At 35.9% G+C, this 21,706-nt stretch overlaps 1 protein-coding gene, 3 non-coding genes and 2 pseudogenes across 4 annotated transcripts; 1 reads left to right on the top strand and 5 right to left on the bottom strand.

Annotated features, from left to right (window-relative positions):
- Window positions 1-9,740: 9,740 nt before the first annotated feature.
- On the bottom strand, window positions 9,741-15,955 carry LOC104759502 (F-box protein At2g16450 pseudogene; annotated as a pseudogene).
- A 1,275-nt stretch (window positions 15,956-17,230) lies between these two features.
- Window positions 17,231-17,709, top strand: LOC147923815 (auxin-responsive protein SAUR64 pseudogene; annotated as a pseudogene).
- Window positions 17,710-19,757: 2,048 nt separating this feature from the next.
- On the bottom strand, window positions 19,758-20,278 carry LOC147923816 (uncharacterized). The gene is given in 3 exon segments (XM_087493923.1): window positions 19,758-19,882; window positions 19,885-19,975; window positions 19,977-20,278. Coding segments are annotated over 3 exon segments (180 nt in total). The 5' UTR covers window positions 20,007-20,278; the 3' UTR covers window positions 19,758-19,823.
- LOC147923817 (small nucleolar RNA Z196/R39/R59 family) lies at window positions 20,050-20,138 on the bottom strand. Its single transcript, XR_015587988.1, has one exon. It is a non-coding gene; the product is annotated as a small nucleolar RNA Z196/R39/R59 family (small nucleolar RNA).
- A 60-nt stretch (window positions 20,279-20,338) lies between the features above and the next one.
- Window positions 20,339-20,424, bottom strand: LOC147923818 (small nucleolar RNA snoR4a). The gene has a single exon (XR_015588022.1). It is a non-coding gene; the product is annotated as a small nucleolar RNA snoR4a (small nucleolar RNA).
- Window positions 20,425-20,465: 41 nt separating this feature from the next.
- Window positions 20,466-20,558, bottom strand: LOC147923819 (small nucleolar RNA U31b). Its single transcript, XR_015588007.1, has one exon. It is a non-coding gene; the product is annotated as a small nucleolar RNA U31b (small nucleolar RNA).
- Window positions 20,559-21,706: the final 1,148 nt, after the last annotated feature.

Genomic DNA, 21,706 nt, shown 5'->3' on the forward strand with positions numbered 1-21,706 from the left:
AATTGTTTTATATAAAGTTTTACATTAATTATTCTTTATAAATAATGAAAATACCTTTTGAAATATCTATTTTGACTTTAATTATTAGATTGATTGATATTATAAGAAAGAAACTGAAAACAAAATCTCAAAGTTATCTGTGAAATACACAAAAAATAACAAAACATATATTTACATATATATAAAAGTTAACTATATATTGGTTTTTAATTTTTAGTATAAAATTAAAAACAAAGATTTACATTAATTTACATTACTCTCTCATAAAAAAATTAGTAAGCTAAAATACGTAATGGTTTTACTATTATTAATTAAAAAATTAAAAATAGTATATAAATAAAAAGGGAATATTGAAAATAAAAGATAAATATTTAAATATTTTTCTATATATGCATTCCATAATTAGAATTGGTGAGATATGTTTTATATTAATTGAATTCCTATTATACCCATAAATCATATCTACAATATATATTAACTTTTTTAATGTATTAAATCTAACATGTTTATTTTGGTGTAGTGATTAAGTTATTATTTTAGTCCAATATAATACAACTTCAAACCTTACAAACTACATTTTTTTCTTTTATTTGTTTTTTATGCATATGCATGTCACGCGGCTGCAACCCGCGATCCATCTCGCAATAAATAGTTAACAATATTAAAAAAAAACAAATATTATATAATAGTTTTCTAGGTACGTAAATATTATAAAACATTAATAGAAATAATTTTTATTAGTAAAACTTTAATACTCGAAAGATAACATCTTTAGAAATAATGAAGATATTCTGATTCATTTTTTTCCCCCATTCAGTTTTTTATTTATAGGATTTCTAATAAAATAGAATGTACATTTTAATTATTGTTGAATATAGAGAAAAATTGAATACTTATATTCAACAGAGCAGAGCAAAAAACAGAGCAGAGCACTACTTCTTCACTTGGACATAAAAACTGGCGATGTTGAGTTAGGAAAGGATTGAATTAAACTGCATCAGTTGGAGTCACAACTAGGTAGAGTCACCTTTTGGATGCTTTTAACAATGAAACTTAAAACTAAAACTTAGAAAATCTTTACAATCAAGCTAGAGACTAGAGAGTAGAGATGTTCTTCAAGATATAAAATAAGTTCTTCATAGTAACCAGATCATCCACATGAATATGCCAGTTCAACAACAAAGGAACCAAGCGAAAACCCGATGCACAAGTAAAATAAAAGACAAAAATATGATTACGAATAACATAAGAATGAACAGAGAACAAAAACAAAACAGAGATGGATATAAAATAGATGTAAACAGGTGTTAAAGTAACAGGCCGTAGCTTATGCTATAAAGAAGCAAACAGTGTCGCAAAGCCTAATTTCACTTTCTGCCTAAGAAAAACGAAATGTACAAACACATTTTTATCAACTTTGGACATCAGATACCGTAGGCAAATCATCACCGATTAACACAAACACACAAAGGATAAAACTGCAATCTCAGCCGAAAGATGGTGATCTAGTGATTTTGACATAATTTCACCATTGATTGCAGAAAACTAAAAACAGGGTATTGAAGACAAAAACAAGAAAACAAGAAAAAGAAGAATTAGTGTATGTCTGACTGTCTAAGTAACAACACTATATTGTTTTGTTAATGTCAAACTATTACTTTGTTTATCTATTAGTTTGTCTCTTGTCTTATCATAATACAAACTCAACTTCCAAAAAAATGGAGACTTCATCTAACCTCAAAAATCACTTGTTCTGACAGTTTCATGTAAATACCTGAAACCTTCAAGCCATTAAACAAAAGATGATCTAGCTACCAAGAGTTCATTCACTATATATAGTGTTCATATGAACCTCTGTTAAGGCAAACATGACTAAACAAGAACAAGAGACGTTCTTATGATTTGAACTGACATAATGAGAAGATAATAGACAACGTTACTACTTAAAATTTAGTAGAAACAAAAATGATCTCTATCCATTAAAGAAAGTTTCAATTATTCTACAAAGATTAACTTGATGAAACGTTATCACTCATTTAGAGAGAGAGAGAGAGAGCTGTTAACAACCACTAGGATGTTGGCACGTGCGTTACCTCACAGAAAAGTGAAAACTTTAAATGATTAACATTGTTAATTTCATATTTCAGAATAAAAAAATTTTGGTAATTTTTTAACTGTATAATATAAAAGTCATAAATAATGACTAAGATGAATTAACTAAATTAGTTAAATAAAATATTTGTTATATATATAAAAATGAAAAATCGATTCAGTGACAATAAGAGAATAATGTTAAAGATATATAAATCTAGGTTTACTGAATTATACTCAGATAATCAATTTTGAAAGATACTCACATAGAATAAAAATTAAATCATTATTCTATCAAAATTTATAAAAATAATAAAGGTATAAAACAAAAAGGTGCGATTTTGAAACATAGAGGTGTGAAAAAAATGTGAAAGAATTAATAGGTGCGATTTTTGAAAGATGGGGATACAACGAAGAGATGCAAAAATATGAAAATAAAGACATGTGAAACAAAAAGGTTGTGAAGCAAAAAGATACAAAAACTAACAAGTGCAAACATTGAAATCAAGGGATACAACGAAGAAACATAATTGTTGGATCACAATACTGAAACTTTATATAAATAAAGAGGTGTAAAACAAAAAGATATGAAAACTAACGGGTGCCTACATGAAAAGTTGGGGATGCGACGAAGAAACACAATTGTTGGATCGAGTTTTTGAAACTTTTGAGATCAGTAACAAAGGGTGAGATCATTAATAATACTTAAATAACAAAAACTCTTTTCAAAATCCATAAAAATCTGTATATATATAAAAACAAAAAGATGTGAAAATAAAGAAGTGTGAAACAAAAGTGTGAAACAAAAAGGGTTGAAAAATAACAAGTGCAACCATTGAAAGCTAGGGATACAACAAAGAAACACAATTGTTGGATCAAAACATTGCAACTTTATATAAACAAAGAAGTGTAAATAAAAAAGGTGTGAAAACTAACGGGTGCTAACATAGAAAGCTGAAGGTGCAACGAAGAAACACAATTGTTGGACCGAAACTTTGCAACTTTTGAGATCATTAACAAAGGGTGAGATCATTAATCATACTCAAAGAACAAAAACTATTTTCAAAGTCCACAAAAATATGTATATATATAAAAACAAAGAGTGTGAAAACAGAGATGTGTGAAACAAAAAGGTGCAAAAACTAACAAGTGCAACCATCCTTGAAAGCTAGGGGTAAAACGAAGAAACACAATTGTTGGATCAAAACATTGCAACTTTATATAAACAAAGAGGTGTAAAACAAAAGGGTGTGAAAACTAACGGGTACCAACATGGAAAGCTGGGGGTGCAATGAAGAAACACAATTATTGGACCAAAACTTTGCAACTTTGAGATCATTAACAAAGGGTGAGATAATTAATAATACTCAAAGAACAAAAACTCTTTTCAAAATCCGTAAAAATCTGTATATATATAAAAACAAAGAGTGTGAAAACAAAGAGGTGTGAAACAAAAAGGTGTGAAACAAAAAGGTGTGAAAACTAACAAGTGCAACCATTGAAAGCTAGAGGTACGACGAAGAAACACAATTGTTGGATCAAAACATTGCAACTTTATATAAACAAAGAGGTGTAAAACAAAAGGGTGTGAAAACTAACGGGTGCCAACATGGAAAGCTGGGGGGTGCAACGATGAAACACAATTGTTGGACCAAAACATTACAACTTTTGAGATCATTAACAAAGGGTTTAATAGGTGCGATTTTTAAAAGATGGGGGTACGACGAAGAAACATGATTATTGGAAAAAAACTTGCAACTGTTGGGATCATAAATAATTTTAAACCGTTTGATGAGATAATAGAAAACAATCTCATCCGTTAGATTAAAGTTGACCCCCAAAAGTGGGTTTGCTATTATATAGAGAAAACAAAGAGTGTGAAAACAAAAAGGTGTGAAACAAAAAGGTGTGAAACAAAAAGGTGCGAAAACTAACAAGTACAACCATTGAAAGCTAGGGGTACAACGAAGAAACACAATTTTTGGATCAAAACATTGCAACTTTATATAAACAAAGAGGTGTAAAATAAAAGGGTGTGAAAACTAATGGGTGCCAACATGGAAAGTTGGGGGTGCAGCGAAGAAACACAATTTTTGGACCAAAACTTTGCAACTTTGAGATCATTAACAAAGGGTGAGATCATTAGTAATACTCAAAGAAGAAAAACTATTTTCAAAGTCCATAAAATTCTGTATATATATAAAAACAAAGAGTGTGAAAACAAAGAGGTGTGAAACAAAGATGTGCGAAAACTAACAAGTGCAACCATTAAAAGCTAGGGGTACAACGAAGAAACACAATTGTTATATCAAAACATTGCAACTTTATATAAACAAAGAGGTGTAAAACAAAAAGGTGTGAAAATTAACGGATGCCAACATGGAAAGCTGGGGGTGCAACGAAGAAACGCAATTGTTAGACCGAAACATTACAACTTTTGAGATCATTAACAAATGGTTTAATAGGTGCGATTTTTAAAAGATGGGGGTACGACGAAGAAACAAGATTATTGGAAAAAAAATTAAGAGAGAGAGAGAGAGACAAAGCGGAGAGCTCTTATGGAGAACTTTAGCTCTGTAGTGGTGAGTAGTTTATTTCTGTATATCAACTATATATTAGGAATTGAATTCCCACTTATGTCTATGAATCGGTACCATCATGTTCTTCAATAAACGACAGCGAAAACGAAGTCGATGTGGTGAAACAAGTGATAATAATATCTCACCTTTTTGATGTTCTCTTCTTTGAGTTAAACACTAATTTTATATATTTCTTGTTTTTTTTTTTTTTTGGCAGATTCCAGATCACTCTAAAAGTGACTGTTATACATTACGTTTTTTAAAAGTTGTATATACAAATTAGAAAGTCATCAAAGACTAAATAAGTTACCTTTAGTAGATCTTTTCTTTCTAACTTGACTTGTCATTTGGTCTTGTTTACGCTTTCTAGAATTTGATTTGTGTTGTCATAAGTATGTCTGGCTTTTTCTTCGGCACTCTCTATTTCCATGTTCATTTGTAATATTTCTATATATTATCAAAATGTTTGAAACCCAGAAAGTATAAGAAATTATAATTCAACTAAATTTTTTAAAAACTGTATTTACAAAAAAATATAAACTAACCTGGATCATGAACATCTAATGGACATCCTACAAAAAAAAATAACATTTATACCATGTTTGTTAGAAAAAATAAATAGGTTTTTTCCAGAAAGTCAAAAAACTTGCACATTGAGAATCAAAAACATTAGCCATGCAAAAAATATGGCACACGTACTTAATAACATTAGCCATGCAAAAACATGAAAACCGGAAAGGCTAAAAATTTTGAAGAGACTAAAGTTAACAAAACTAAGATTAATGTATGAACTTAATAGTGTCGACTAACAGTAATAATAATCTAACAGAGAAACACTACAGGTCATTCACAGAAAAAATTAAATTACCTTGAATTAGAGATTGATGCTTGAAAGTTAAAAAACACTTCAATAATACAATTCTTTAATACTCAGAAAACAATTTTTCAAACTTGTTTATGTAGTCAAGAAAAGTTTATATATAATAAACAAAGAGGTGTAAGACATAGAGGTGTGAAATGTAAATGTGTAAAAATTAATAGATGTGAAACAGGGAGGTACAACAAAGAGGTGTAACACATAGAGGTGTGAAATTAGTGTAAATATTAATGGATGTGATTTTTGAAATCAGGAGGTACAACAAAGAGATGCAAAGACTAAGAGGTGTGATTTAAAATGGGTAAAAATGAATGGATGTGATTTTTGAAACCAGGAGGTACAACAAAGAGATGCAAAGACTAAGAGGTGTGATTTAAAAGGTGTAAAAATGGATGGATGTGATTTTTGAAACCAGGAGGTACAACAAAGAGATGCAAAGACTAAGAGGTGTGATTTTTGAAAGATGGGAGTGCGACGAAAGACACGATTAATAATTTTAAACTGTTGGATTAAAACTGGAATCAATCTCATCCGTTGGATTAAAAGTTGACACAAAAAAGTGGGTTTGCTATTATATATAAACTAGGAAAGCGACCCGTGCTTTGGCGCACGGGGAGGTGAAATCCTAAATTGAAATTTAACATTTGTAATTCATCCTAAATTCTTTCTTTTCTCAATCAATTTGATCGTTTTCACTTCTTGCTATTGCTTTCTGCTGATTAAAAAGCCAAAGATTCATTTCAATGTTATTATATTTTATGTTGTCACATACAAAAGTTAGCCTTTTTTTTGAGCTTGATTTACTATGAACATTACTTTTAACCATATATAAAATTACACTTATGTTTGTCTTCGACCATATGGTGCTATATATTGGTATCCTTTCTTAATTCGCTATTAGAAATTGTCTTTGTTGTTGATCATTATCAATCGAAATACATACGAGGCTGCTTCTCTCTTGGTTTATTTACTATATCGAGAAAGTACTAAATGCCACTTGTCGAAGGAAGGTCGAAGATTGGGATCGGAGTAGATGGCTGGATTGAGTTTCGTTTCCCTTAATCTATGGATTTACGTGATATCTCTTTCCATAGATTACTGATTCACAAATCGCAATCAATATTCCGATGCTGTAAGCAAGTGGAGTTTGTATACAAATGATTTACTATGAACATTACTTTTAACCATATATGAAATTTCACTTATGCTTGTGGATGTTTTTTTCTCTCACTTTTAGATATGTACAAAACCGAGTTTTATATGACCGACCAATCAAACCTAATTGGTTAGTATAGAGTAACTCACATTCTTCAGCTACAACTTTTAGATATATATATTTGGCTGTAATGCTTTCCACAGTTCCATGCATGTTGGTCTCACGTTTTCCCTCAAAAGACCCCTTCTTTCCTCCCTTTTAATGGGTTAATCTTGATTGCTTTATTTCCTACTAACACATTTGATACATGGATTTGTAATATTTGCTTCAAATCACATATTCCTCTTTGGAAAAGAAAAAAAATCAAGACGTAACAGACTAAGAATGCATATAGACAAAAACTTGTAAACTCATCAGCTATTCAATCAAAGCAATTCAATTAAACTACAAAAGTTCAGAAAATTAATAAAATATAGAACAGAGGATTTTATGTTGGTCTCTCCCAATCCATCCTATTCCACCATGTCGGCTGCACTCCATCCAGGCTGCATCCTCTTTTATTTGATTTCCCACTTATGTCTATGAATCGGTACCATCATGTTCTTCAATAAACGACAGCGAAAACGAAGTCGATGTGGTGAAACAGGTGATAATAATATCTCACCTTTTGATGTTCTCTTCTTTAGGTTAAACACTAATTTTATAAATTTCTTGCATTTTTTTTTTTGGCATTCCAGATCACTCTAAAAGTGACTGTTATACATTATATTTTTAAAAAGTTGTATATACAGATTAGAAAGTCATCAAAGACTAAATAAGTTACCTTTAGTAGATCTTTTCTTTCTAACTTGACTTGTCATTTGGTCGTGCTTACGCTTTCTAGAATTTGATTTTGTGTTGTCACAAGTATGTCTGGCTTTTTCTTCGGCACTCTCTATTTCCATGCTCATTTGTAATATTTCTATATATTATCAAAATGTTTGACACCTAGAAAGTATAAGAAATTATAATTCAACTAAAATTTTTAAAACTTTATTTACAAAAAATGTAAACTAACTTGGATCATGAACATCTAATGGAAAAAAAATAATAATAACATTTATACCATGTTTGTTAGAAAAAATAAATAGGTTAAAATAAGAACATATTATAATTATACCATGTTTGTTAAAAAAATTTGGCTTATCCGTAGCTCTAGCATCACTGCATATCATCATGCCTCTTGTATCTTGGTTTTGCTTTTTCCAGAAAGTCAAAAAATAAAATCTGCACATTGAGAATCAAAAATATTAGCCATGCAAAAATATGGCACACGTACTTAATAACATTAGCCATGCAAAAACATGAAAACCGGAAAGGCTAAAAATTTTGAAGAGACTAAAAGTTAACAAAACTAAGATTAATGTATGAACTTAATAGTGTCGACTAACAGTAATAATAATCTAACCGAGAAACACTACAGGTCATTTGCAGCAAAAATATTAAATTACCACCTTGAAGTAGAGATTGATGCTTGAATGTTAAAAAAATACTTCAATAATACAATTCTTTAGTACTCAGAAAATAATTTTTCGAAATTTGTTTATGTAGTCAAGAAAAGTTTATATATAATAAACAAAGAGGTGTAAGACATAGAGGTGTGAAATGAAGGTGTAAAAATTAATAGATGTGAAACATGGAGGTACAACAAAGAGGTGTAACACATAGAGGTGTGAAATTAAAAGGTGTAAAAATTAATAGATGTGATCTTTGAAACCAGGAGGTACAACAAAGAGATGCAAAGACTAAGGAGGTGTGATTTAAAAGGTGTAAAAATTAATGGATGTGATTTTTGAAACCAAGAGGTACAACAAAGAGATGCAAACACTAAGGAGGTGTGATTTAAAAGGTGTAAAAATTAATGGATGTGATATTTGAAACCAGGAGGTACAACAAAGAGATGCAAAGACTAAGAGGTGTGATTTAAAAGGTGTAAAAATTAATGGATGTGATTTTGGAAACCAGGAGGTACAACAAAGAGATGCAAAGACTAAGAGGTGTGATTTAAAAGGTGTAAAAATTAATGGATGTGATTTTTGAAACCAGGAGGTACAACAAAGAGATGCAAAGACTAAGGAGGTGTGATTTAAAAGGTGTAAAAGTTAATGGATGTGATTTTTCAAATCAGGAGGTACAACAAAGAGATGCAAAGACTAAGATGTGTGATTTAAAAAGTGTAAAAATTAATGGATGTGATTTTTGAAACCAGAAGGTACAACAAAGAGATGGAAAGACTAAGAGGTGTGATTTAAAAGGTGTAAAAATTAATGGATGTGATTTTTGAAACCAGGAGGTACAACAAAGAGATGCAAAGACTAAGAGGTATGATTTAAAAGGTGTAAAAATTAATGATGTGATTTTTGAAACCAGGAGGTACAACAAAGAGATGCAAAGACTAAGAGGTGTGATTTTTGAAAGATGGGGGTGCGACGAAAAGACACGATTAATAATTTTAAACCGTTGGATTAAAACTGGAACTAATCTCATCCGTTGGATTAAAAATTAACACAAAAAAGTGGGTTTGCTATTATATATAGAAACCAGAAGGTACAACAAAGAGATGGAAAGACTAAGAGGTGTGATTTAAAAGGTGTAAAAATTAATGGATGTGATTTTTGAAACCAGGAGGTACAACAAAGAGATGCAAAGACTAAGAGGTATGATTTAAAAGGTGTAAAAATTAATGGATGTGATTTTTGAACCAGGAGGTACAACAAAGAGATGCAAAGACTAAGAGGTGTGATTTTTGAAAGATGGGGGTGCGATGAAAAGACACGATTAATAATTTTAAACCGTTGGATTAAAACTGGAACTAATCTCATCCGTGGATTAAAAATTGACACAAAAAAGTGCGTTTGCTATTATATATAGATTGGAAGTTTCTGTAAGTTTAGGGTTCTAACTTTTGCTGATAACACATCAACGGGCCTACAAGTTCTGCATCTTTCATTCACTCAGCACATGTCTTTGTATCTTTTTCTGGGTAAAATTCATACATTCACATGGTATCATCTTCATCTGTATCTGATTCTGATTCTGAATCATTTGTGTCCTCAAATGGAGCATGAAACGGCATGAGTAGTTCTAAATCGTTAAGATTCTCAACGTGGTTCACAAAGGTGCGAACGTTACAACGTATCTCAAACCCTTCACCAAAACCTTGGATTTTAACACGTTGGAGAATGTTCCTCTCGGGATTGAAGCAGAAAACATAAAACGGTTGGCCAGATGTATACTTGCGCATGGAAAACACTATCTCACCCGAAGCAGTCGCTCCAGCGATGTAAACGTGACGACGGAAGAAAACCTTATCGGTACTCTAAGTGTAAGTTGTTAAGGATATGCACGTATCATGTCAAGGATATGACAGCATCGTATAATCACACCTGCAATATATTGTTTCCTTGTATATTACATTCCTTAGTTAGCTAAACCTAGAGTACCTCTATCTCGACTCATGTATATATATCAAGCTGTAACCTCTTCTGTAATAGACAACAAGATACACAGTTTACATGGTATCAAGAGCCACATCGATACTCCTCTAAAATTTTTTTTTTCAGCCGCCTCTCTTTCTTTCTCTGTTTTTCTCTCGTTCCCCTTCCTCCACTTTTCAGATCTGCTCTCCGTCTCTTCTTTTCCCAATCCATGGCTGCCATTGCTGAAACTGTCGATACTCAAGGTCTCCTCAACATCAACATGATGAACATCACCAAACTCACTTCCACAAACTACATGACGTAGAGCCTTCAGGTTCATTCTCTCCTTGATGGATACAACCTTGCTGGCTACGTCGATGGCTCCTCTGTTCCTCCCGATCAGACGATACCCAACACCGAATCCAGCTTATGCGACATGGAGACGTCAGGATAAGCTCATTTACAGTGGTCTTCTCGGTACTCTCTCCCCTGCTCTGCAACCCCTCGTCTCTAAGACAAAATCTGCAGCCGAGATGTGGAAGACGATCTCTGCAACATACGCAAATCCAAGTTGGGGTCACATACAACAACTACGTCTACAAATTAAGCAAGCCGTTAAAGGTGACGAATCTGTTGATGAATACATGCAGTCACTCACAACTCGCTTCGACCAACTCTCTCTTCTCGGTAAGCCGCTTGCCCATGAAGAACAACTTGAGTTCATCTTCGGTGGACTCCCTGAAGACTACAAGTCTGTCATCGATCAAGTTGAGGGTCGAGAAACCCCTCCATCAATCATTGAAGTTCATGAGAAGCTCATGAACAAAGAAGCCAAGCTCCTTGCAGTTGCCCTGTCCAATGTCACCACCGGTCCAATCTCCGCTAATGTTGCTGTCACTTCGTTCTTCACACAACCCAGGAAAGCAGCCTCATCGCCCTCGCCAGCCGTGGTCCAACAACAAACACCAGCAGCAATATCCACGACAGGACAATCGTGTCACCTGAGGATACCAAGGCAAGTGCCAGATTTGTGGTGTCTTTGGACACAGTGCGAAACGATGCTCTCAGCTCCAATACCAACCCTCCTACGGTTCTCAGTCTGGTCTCCTTCCATCTCCATTTCGACCATGGCAACCGCGTGCAAACCTGGCATTAGGACATCAACAGCCGACAAATTCGTGGATCCTTGACAGTGGTGCCACTCACCATATGACCAGTGACCTTGGCAATCTGGCATTGCATCAGCCGTACCATGGTGATGATACGGTTCTCATTGGTGACGGCTCTGGCATTCCGATCTCTCACACTGGTTCACTGTCCTTGCCCTCTTCTACTAAACCTTTATCTCTCACAAATGTCCTTTGTGTACCAAACATTCATAAAAATCTCATATCCGTCTATCGACTTTGCAACTCTAACATGGTCTCTGTTGAATTTTTCCCTGCTTTCTTTCAGGTGAAGGATCTGATGTCGGGGGTCCCGTTACTCCGCGGCAAAACTAGTGGCGAGCTTTACGAGTGGCCGGTTTCCCTCTCCACCATCACCTCCTTCTTTGCATCCTCCTCCACAAAACCATCTCTCAAAGACTGGCACTCTCGTTTAGGCCACCCCTCCCACTCTATTCTTAAAACAATTGTTTCAAAGTTTTCCCTTCCTCATTTACAATCAGATTCACAGACCATGTTGTGCACTGATTGTGCTATTAATAAAAGCCACAAACTCCCATTTTCACAAACTTCTATTCTCCACTTATCCCCTTCAATTTATCTTTTCAGATGTATGGACCTCACCCGTTATTTCTGTTGACAACTTCAAATACTATCTAATCCTTGTTGATCACTATACCCGTTACACCTGGATTTACCCACTCAAACTCAAGTCACAAGTTCACGACACATTCATTCAGTTCAAAGCTCTTGTTGAAAATAGAGTTGGACAACGCATTGGAAGCTTATACTCCGACAATGGTGGTGAGTTCTTAGCACTTCGCCAATTCCTCGCAAGCAATGGCATATCTCATCTCACTTCTCCACCACATACACCTGAGCACAACGGAATCTCTGAAAGAAAACACCGCCATATTGTCGAAACTGGATTATCACTTCTCACACATGCTGGTCTTCCCCATAAATATTGGACCTACGCATTCTCTGCTGCCGTCTACCTCATCAATCGTCTTCCAACTCCTGTCATCAATATGGAGAATCCACTCCAGAGGCTGTTTGGTACGCTCCCGAACTACGACAAGCTCCGCGTTTTTGGGTGTTTATGCTTCCCGTGGCTACGACCCTACACCAAACACAAGTTAGAGAATCGCTCTACTCCATGTATCTTCTTGGGGTACTCCTTAACTCAGAGTGCTTACATCTGCTTACAACCGAGTTCTGGTTGCATATATATCTCTCGGCACGTCAAGTTTGATGAACAAAGCTTTCCGATGCGCAATCCCTCTTCACCATCAACAGATTCTCCATCCACATCCTCGTCCTTTTCACAACCCTCTGCAGTCCTTATATCTTCTCCAACCTCGACACAACTTAATCCCACTGCCACAACACCGCCGCCGCCACTCGTACTGCCACCGTCGCAGCCGACAGGATCGCCGACATCAGATCATCACCGGTCAGTAAACACGGAAACCCTCAACAACCTGGATCATGAGGTCGCAATAATCGAGCCCAATCCACCTCGACAATCAACACAACAATCTCAAACAAATCCACCAGCTCAACTAAAACAATACCAAAGACGCCAACCCACTAAAGGCCCAGTAACCAAGCCCACTCAAAATCCTTCAAATCTAAATCCACCACCACTCGCTCCTGTCACGAATACTTCATCCTCAAACCCGAACCTCACAATAACCTCACCGACCTCGACTCCATCAACTATAAACCCGACCCCGACCATCCCGACTCAAACTCACCCGGCCCCGGCATCTGTTCAACAACCGTTACCGACTAACCAACATCCTATGAAAACTCGCCGGAAAAATAATATAACAAAACCCAACACCAAGCTCAACCTCTCGGTTGCCCTGTCTCGCCATATACCCCCTGAACCAACGACAGTGAACCAGGCTCTAAAGGATCGACAATGGCGAGGAGCCATGTCCATAGAAATTGATGCTTTTGCTCGAAATCAAACCCTTGATCTTGTTCCACGACAACCTCATTTAAATGTTGTTGGCTGCAAATGGTTGTTTAAGAACAAATTTCTTTCTAATGGCTCTCTTGGCAGGTGTAAAGCGAGACTGGTCGCCAAGGGTTACTCTCAACAGCTTGGCAGAGATTACGACCAGACCTTCAGCCCGGTGATAAAATCAACAACAATACGATTGGTGCTGGATGTTGCTGTCTCTAAACCATGGCCTATCAAACAGCTCGACGTGAACAATGCCTTCCTCCAAGGCACTCTTGAAGATGAAGTATATATGGAACAACCACCTGGGTTTGTCAACTCGGATTTCCCAGATCATGTCTGTCGTCTTCACAAGGCAATATACGGTTTAAAACAGACACCGCGTGCTTGGTACACTGAGCTAAAGAATTATTTGGTGGGTGTCGGCTTTGTCAACTCACTTGCAGATACGTCCTTGTTTGTTCTCCGACATGGCAAGGATTATGTCTACCTCTTAGTCTATGTCGACGACATCCTCATCACGGGTAGCAACGGAGCACACATTCAACAAGTTCTTAATCTCTTGGCTGACAGATTCTCCGTCAAAGACCCTGAAGACCTCAACTACTTCCTTGGTCTTGAGGCACATCGCACCAGCAAAGGACTCCATCTCTCTCAACGCAAGTATATCGTTGATCTTCTCCACTCCTATGACATGACTGACGCTAATGCTGTTAGCTCTGCTATGGCTTCTTCTCCCAAGATCACGATCAACTCTGGTAATGCATTATCGGACCCTACACCTTACCGCAAACTTGTAGGTAGTCTTCAATACCTTGCATTTACAAGACTAGATATAGCATTTGCTGTGAATTGACTGTCTCAATTTATGCACCGACCAACTGATGTCCACTGGCAAGCGGCCAAGAGAGTTCTTCGCTACCTTGCAGGCACACCGACTCATGGTATATTTTTCTCTGCGACCAACCCACTCTCCTTACACACCTACTCTGATGCTGACTAGGCAGGAGACTCCCATGATTATGTGTCAACAAACGCTTACATTGTCTATCTTGGTAAAAGTCCCATATCCTGGTATGCTAAGAAACAGAATGGAGTTGCTCGATCTTCTACTGAGGCCGAATACAGAGCTGTAGCCAACACAGCTGCTGAACTTCAATGGATTTGTAATCTGTTGTCTGAACTTGGGATCAATCGCACTGCACCACCAGTGATCTATTGTGACAATGTTGGTGCCACATTTTTGTGTGCCAATCCAGTATTTCACTCTAGGATGAAACACATTGCTATTGACTACCATTTCATTCGGGGGCAGGTCCAACAAGGTCTTCTTCGTGTTGCACATGTTCACACAGCTGATCAACTTGCTGACGCACTCACAAAACCACTGACACGTCAACGGTTCCTGGAACTTCGCAGCAAGATTGGAGTGACATCAGCCGCTCCATCTTGAGGGGGGATGTTAAGGATATGCACGTATCATGTCAAGGATATGACAGCATCGTATAATCACGCCTGCAATATATTGTTTCCTTGTATATTACATTCCTTAGTTAGCTAAACCTAGAGTACCTCTATCTCGACTCATGTATATATATCAAGCTGTAACCTCTTCTGTAATAGACAACAAGATACACAGTTTACATAAGTATGTTTGGACCAATCCTGTTTCGCTACATCCTCTAGAACCCAAACATGCAACTCATTATTGGCATCAGCGACGAGATTGTTTTCCAAATACTTGTCGATATCACCCTTATAAGTAGCAGCCTCATAAAAGTCGAAATCATCCTCCCAGTAAATCATAGCTAACTTGCCCTTAAAGTTGATCAATCGACAAAACCTTTCAACGTTAATGAAGCTAAACTTTTCAGACCTCACATCGAAGCAAACAATCATATAATCAGTCAATAATACGGGATGAGCACCATCCGTGTAAACCCATCTATTGTCGTCACCTAAGTAGTACAAAACACCATCGATGCATACCCCATCACTCTTAATATTATGTTGTAAGGAACATTCGATCTTTCTCCACCTCATATCTGTAACAGTTCCAAATGTAAGAATTACATGATTACCAGGACCACCATCGTAAGCCATGTACAATACCTTGTATTGCTTGTCAATGGGATCAAACCCGAAAAAGCTATAGCCTTTCTGTAAGTATACCGTTTAGGTAATACTGCGTACTCTCCTGTGTTGGGGTTACAGATCAAAGGTTTACTTTGGTATCGACAACCATGGAAATAGATCAAGCAGAGTTGTAGCCACATGAAAAGTACTTAATGTTACTATAATGATTGATTCGTATATCTTCTGGAGAGAAGATCTTCAGATGAACTTCGGCGGCTGCTACAAGAGTCGAGGATGATGATTTATCATATGCTTTCTCAAGCTGAGGCAACGAGAAGAAGCTCCACACACCACAGCCTATGGCTTTTGTGTTTTCGTTGTCGTTTTCTCCGACGGCGAATAAGAGGCGCGACTTAGCCAAAAATGACTTGGTCATGTACAATTCCTTGAAATATGCGGTACTCAACATTGATGCCCATAGCTTCGACACGCAATGAAACCTAGCGACCGACTTCTGAGGCAATCTCAACAATATCTCCATGGCGAGATCAATCGATATGGTAGATGATGAATTCATGATTGCCGATCCAACTAAGAAAGAGATAGATATGTTAAGACCTAAAGTAACCTAGCTATATGTAATACTAAAGAGACCTAGGTACCATTACATTACGTGAATATATATTCCGATTTTAGTCGGTTAGCGAAACCAAAAAAAGGTGGGCTAATTTTACGTCCAAGTGGGCCGCCAGCTTTTTGACTCTTCTTAAGTAAACGCCTGCCGTTTCTTAACTTGGAGAAGACGTATGGTGCAGCCGCATATAGTCTGGATAGGTTTCATCGAATACCTTATACTCTGTTATACAACCATCTATGTAACAAGGTTGAACAAAATAAAAAAAGTCTGTGAGAAGGCACACATAGACTACAAGAACATATGGTTTGACCGATATATATTGACCTAAATGCTTTTCATCTTTGCATCATCATCAGCACATGTGTTGATGACGTAAAACAGAGATTAGAAACAAAAGATCAAAATAGATTCAACAGAAACAAGACCGATAATTTGACACAACGTTCATAGGAAACGCAGTCTCAACATCTCATCTGATCTAACAGGTGCTCTTATACTAAGCTAACAAACAGTGTTAACTAACGTAATCCGTTTGCCCTTACGTTGACATTGCTTTCCCATTTCCACCAGCTCACCATCACACGTGATCCACTTCTTCTTATCTTGACTCACATGTGCGGCAGCTACTCTCATTTCCTATATCATGTGTTTTATTGTATTGATCTATTTGATCATTGATTATATATATACAGATTTGTTGTTCCCTGCTTGATCTAATATTTGTGTGACTCACAATTTTGGAAGTAAGTAGCTGATGGATCAACTACTCAACATGGGACCCTTAAGAAAACATAAGTTTGGGTTTTGGCTGCACTTGTCTTCAAGGACTTGTCTGCTTGACAAGTTCTCAACTGCGTACTCATTATATATTTTATATAATGTAACAACTGCCTCTTGCATTCTTCTTCATCAAAGTCTTAGTACCTAACTCTTGTCACATAAATGACCATATAGAATTTTCACACCCACATGATCATGTCTTTTCAGCTCTCACAAGAAGGTTGTGTAGTCCACAAGTTCACTGCAGACATGATTGATTACCAACTAAAGACCCCCATGAGTCGCATTGACTAGAAACATAAGCACGTGTTGTGTCTGGTTAGGTGCTTAATAGTTTGTCACTAATTCTGTCTAAATTTGTTAATATCTCTCCTCTATATAATACAACAAAGCTTATAGCATTCTTCATCAATCAGAACTTGCACTATACAAAGATTTCCTCAATACAACTTTCAAGTAATAATCTTTTTATTGCTTTCCCAGAGAATAATGATGAACACCAAAAAGCTAATCAAGATGGCCAAGAAATGGCAACAGAGAGCAGCTCTCCACAGGAAAAGAATCTCATTTCAGAAGTCCAGTGCTACCAGTAGCTCAACCCGCTGTAGAGAAAGGATGTTTTGTTGTTTACACAGCGGATAACAAACGCTTTGCTTTTCCGATAAGCTACCTAAGCAACTCTGTTTTTCAAGAGCTCTTGAAGATCTCTGAAGAAGAGTTTGGCCTCCCAACCGGTGGACCCAATCACCTTGCCGTTCGATTCAGTTTTCTTAGAGTATCTCATCAAACTGATACAAGGAAGAATCGATGGAGATACTGAAAAGGCTCTGTTAACGTCAATCTCTAGTGCTACATGTTCTTCACAACGCGCTTTGCAACTACAAGAACGGAGTCAGCAATTGTTTGTATTTTAGAGTATTTGATACCATTACAAAAAGCTATTTGTGAATATGGTTGCAGTTAGATTACACTGAAATACAAAACATACACCAATTTACTCTCTTTATATTGTTTTGCATAACTCTAACACAAACCTCTTATTGGATTATTCATCAACCATAACTTGCATTTAAAGAGTTTCTAAAATACAGCTTACAAATCACTTTTGCTTTCCGATCTATTTGCCCACAAAATAGGGATGAATGAACGAATACAAATATGATAATCAAGATGGCAACGTAGAGCAGCTCTCAACAGAGAAGGGCTGTTTCTTGTTTACACGGCAAATAAAGAACGTTTTGCTTTTCCGATAAGTTACCTTAGCAACTCTGTTTTTCTTGGAGATATCTGAAGAAGATTTTGGCCTCCCCACGGACGGACCAATCACGTTGCCTTTCGAGTCGGTTTTCTGAAGATGGAGATTGAAGGAGAAAAGATTTGTGAGTTCTGTTTCTTAGAGCTCTTTGCAACTAACAAGAACAGAGAAGTACACAGTAATTGCTCGTATATATGTTTCTGATCCCATCACTTACAACAAAGACAGAAGCATGTGCTCTCTCTGTCTCTAATCTTTGTAAAGGAATGAACAAAAAACAATAATCTTCTCAACACTTTATAATAAGTCACATCAACAATGGAGAAAGAAGAGGTTGGTTTGTTCTTTCTTATTAAACACTTCAGTCACATCTAACGGTTTCCATCTATTGAGTCAAAGCGTAAATATCAAAAGTGCATAAACGCCTAAATAAGAGCACAAAATAATATTGCTTTCCACCCAACTCCAGTGGATCATCCCAAGCTATCTTCTTGCCCTTTTTCTTTCTTTGTGTGATTCCGAATATTTTGTAGCCCTACGTGGAGCATGGAATGGCTTGAGTAGTTCTAAATCGTTAACATGAAGATCCTCAATGTGGGGTTCACAAAGGTGCGAACACTACAAGGATTCTTAAACCCTTCACCAAAACCTTGGACTTCAACACGTTGGAGATTGTTCCTCTCGGGATTGAAGTAGAAAACATAAAACGGTTGGCCAGATGTATACTTGCCGCATGGAAAACACTATTTCACCGGAAGCGGTCACTCCAGCGATGTAAACGTGACGACGGAAGAAAATCTTGTCGGTACTCCAAGTGTAGTTGTGTTTCGACCAATCCTGTTTCGCTACATCCTCTAGAACCCACACATGCAACTCATTATGGCATCAGCGACGAGATTCTTTTCCAAATACTTGTCGATATCAAACTGATAAGTAGCAGCCTCATAAAACAGTCCTAAGAGCCGCGGCTTAGACGAGGAGTTGGTCAGAAACAAGGACTTGAAGTACGGAGTAGCGAGCATTGATGCCCATTGCTTCGACACGCAACGACAAGGGAGCTGATGATTTCTTCATCTTCGCTTTCCTAAAAAGCCAGAAATTGAACTTGCGCAGCAGAAATGACAAGGAGAATCAGAACGTCTCTCTCTCAGCAATTTCTTTAGGGTTACAGCCGCTGAAGACTCTCCAAGACATGTAAACCATGTAAGCTACAATTAAACCAATTACAAGTAGATAGGTCGGTTCGGTTCACTAAACCGTAAACCATGTAAGCTACAATTAAACCAATTGACTTTACCCATCTCTCGATCAAAGCATATATTGGACAAGAACTGGTTTCTTTTATTTGCTGAAATATGACAGATTACCAACAAGTAGAAAGAAGTTCATCCCATTGTGAACAACAGGCCAGGTTGAGATACATTATGGACCATCACTTTTGTAACGTCCACATCTCCACTGTTATGAAATGGCATTACGAAGTGCCAAACCATCTCCATGAAGACCAATGCTCGGTCGATGAAGCTCTTTTATTAAAAGAGTTTGATACGTCGTATATTTTGCTTAATATGAAAAATTGACCAAACTTCTTTAAAATTAAAGAAGTAAAACACTAATATTTACATTTAAAAACTTGTAACATCTTTTACAACAAATCATTGAAAAGAGTTCTTCATAGTAATCAGATAATCCACATGAAAAGCCACTGCCACACCAAGAGAAGCAAGAAGGAACAATAAAACAAAAGATGATAACGAATAACATAAGGATGATTTAGAAAACCAAAACAAAACCAAAAGATTGATAAAAATAGATGTAAACAGGTATTAAAGTAACAGGTAGCTTATGGTTTATAAAGAAGCTAACAGTGTCGCAAAGCCTGATTTCACTTTCTGCCTAAGAAAAACGAAATGTCCAAACACATTTTTTTAATCAACTTTGGACATCAGATACCATAGGCAAATCTCATCACACAAACAACACAAAACAGGATTAAAACAGCAATCTCAGTCGAAAGATGGTGATCTAGTGATTTAAATAATCATTGAATAATCATTCAATTTGGACATAATTTCATCATTGATTGCATATAACAAAAGGATCTCAAAACGAAAAAAACAAACGAAAACACAAGAAGAAAGAGAGAAGAGGTCAGATGGTAGTGCATGTCTAATGAATCAACACTGTATTTCTGATTTTGCAGACGTATGGTAATTATTTCCTCATTCCTCCCTTCAAAGATCAAAACTTTGGATCAAATTCACAATATTGAAAACGCAAAGACTTAAGGATCAGAGAATAATGGCAAATCAATCACTCTACCGAAGCAGATCAGACTGGTGTCACAAAACATTAATGCCATCTCATCATATCCCATTGCAGAAAAGATTAAGATAAAACGAAAGTGTTTTGAGAGAATCAGACAAAAAAAAAGTCAATCACCATGTTACATTCCATCGTAATGGATGCAGATTAAGACTGGGGCGACATTTTCATATCATCACTTTCCCTCAAATCTGAGCTAACAGTAAATACACAAACAACACCTAATTCGCAACCAACACAACCTAATAGACATATAATAAGATTGACACGAAAACCCTAAAAAACACACGAACAAGACATGATTCGAACTTCGAAGTTGAGTTGAGGAGGAGCCTCTCTCTCTCTCTCTGTTTTGAGTTGTCTGCAGCGACTGCCTTATTTATATAGAGAGGCAGTTTGATTTCAAGAGGTAGTTGCTAATAGGGTTTTCGGTTCATTTCGGTTTATTTTGGTTTACTTTTACTAAAACCGGTATTCCAAAATTTTCTCAAGGTCTTTAAGGTTTAATGGTTCGTTCTATCTGTCAATCTCATCTCTGACTGAGAGAACATGAGAGGACCCGCATAGTTAACACATGCATCCAATTATTGATAATTTTATCTATATACTTATTTTGTTTTAGATCCACACGTTTATAATCTTTTCCAACCAAAATCCTTACTTGGTTTATAATATTTTAAAAACACAACTTGTTAACTCATCAAACTCCAAGAACAAAATTATTTCTTTTCTCATAAAATTTATAAAATTCATGAAGAGCAGCATAGTTAACACATGCATCCAATTATTGATAATTTTATCTATATACTTATTTTGTTTTAGATCCACACGTTTATAATCTTCTCCAACCAAAATCCTTACTTGGTTTATAATATTTTAAAAACATAATAAAATATACTAATAATATTTTATTTGATATGAATCATATGATATATAGAAATATGAGTACACTATAAGAACATATTAATTATAATAAATAATATCAATTCTGCTATATCATCAAATAATATCAACTGTATCATATTCTCAAATAACCATAACCGTATATAGTTAAACAATATTTCTTAAAAACAGTATTTAAACAATATTTAAACGGTTATAGTTAAGGTTAAACAATATTCCTAACCATAACCGATGGTTAATAAACCATAAACGTGACAACCGTAACTATGGTCATGCCTATGTATAGCTAATAAAACATGTGTGTTTGTTGTCCATCTTTCTTCTTTAAACTCCAAAACTTGATTCAAACATCAAATCAAGGTCTTGCGATGTCAATTCTTCTTCCTTAGATCCAAAAATAAAAAAAATTAATGAAAGAATATCAACTC

This window comes from Camelina sativa, chromosome 17 (assembly GCF_030686135.1).
Source record: "Camelina sativa cultivar CO46 ecotype springtype chromosome 17, ASM3068613v1".
In the NCBI taxonomy this organism is placed as follows: domain Eukaryota; kingdom Viridiplantae; phylum Streptophyta; class Magnoliopsida; order Brassicales; family Brassicaceae; genus Camelina; species Camelina sativa.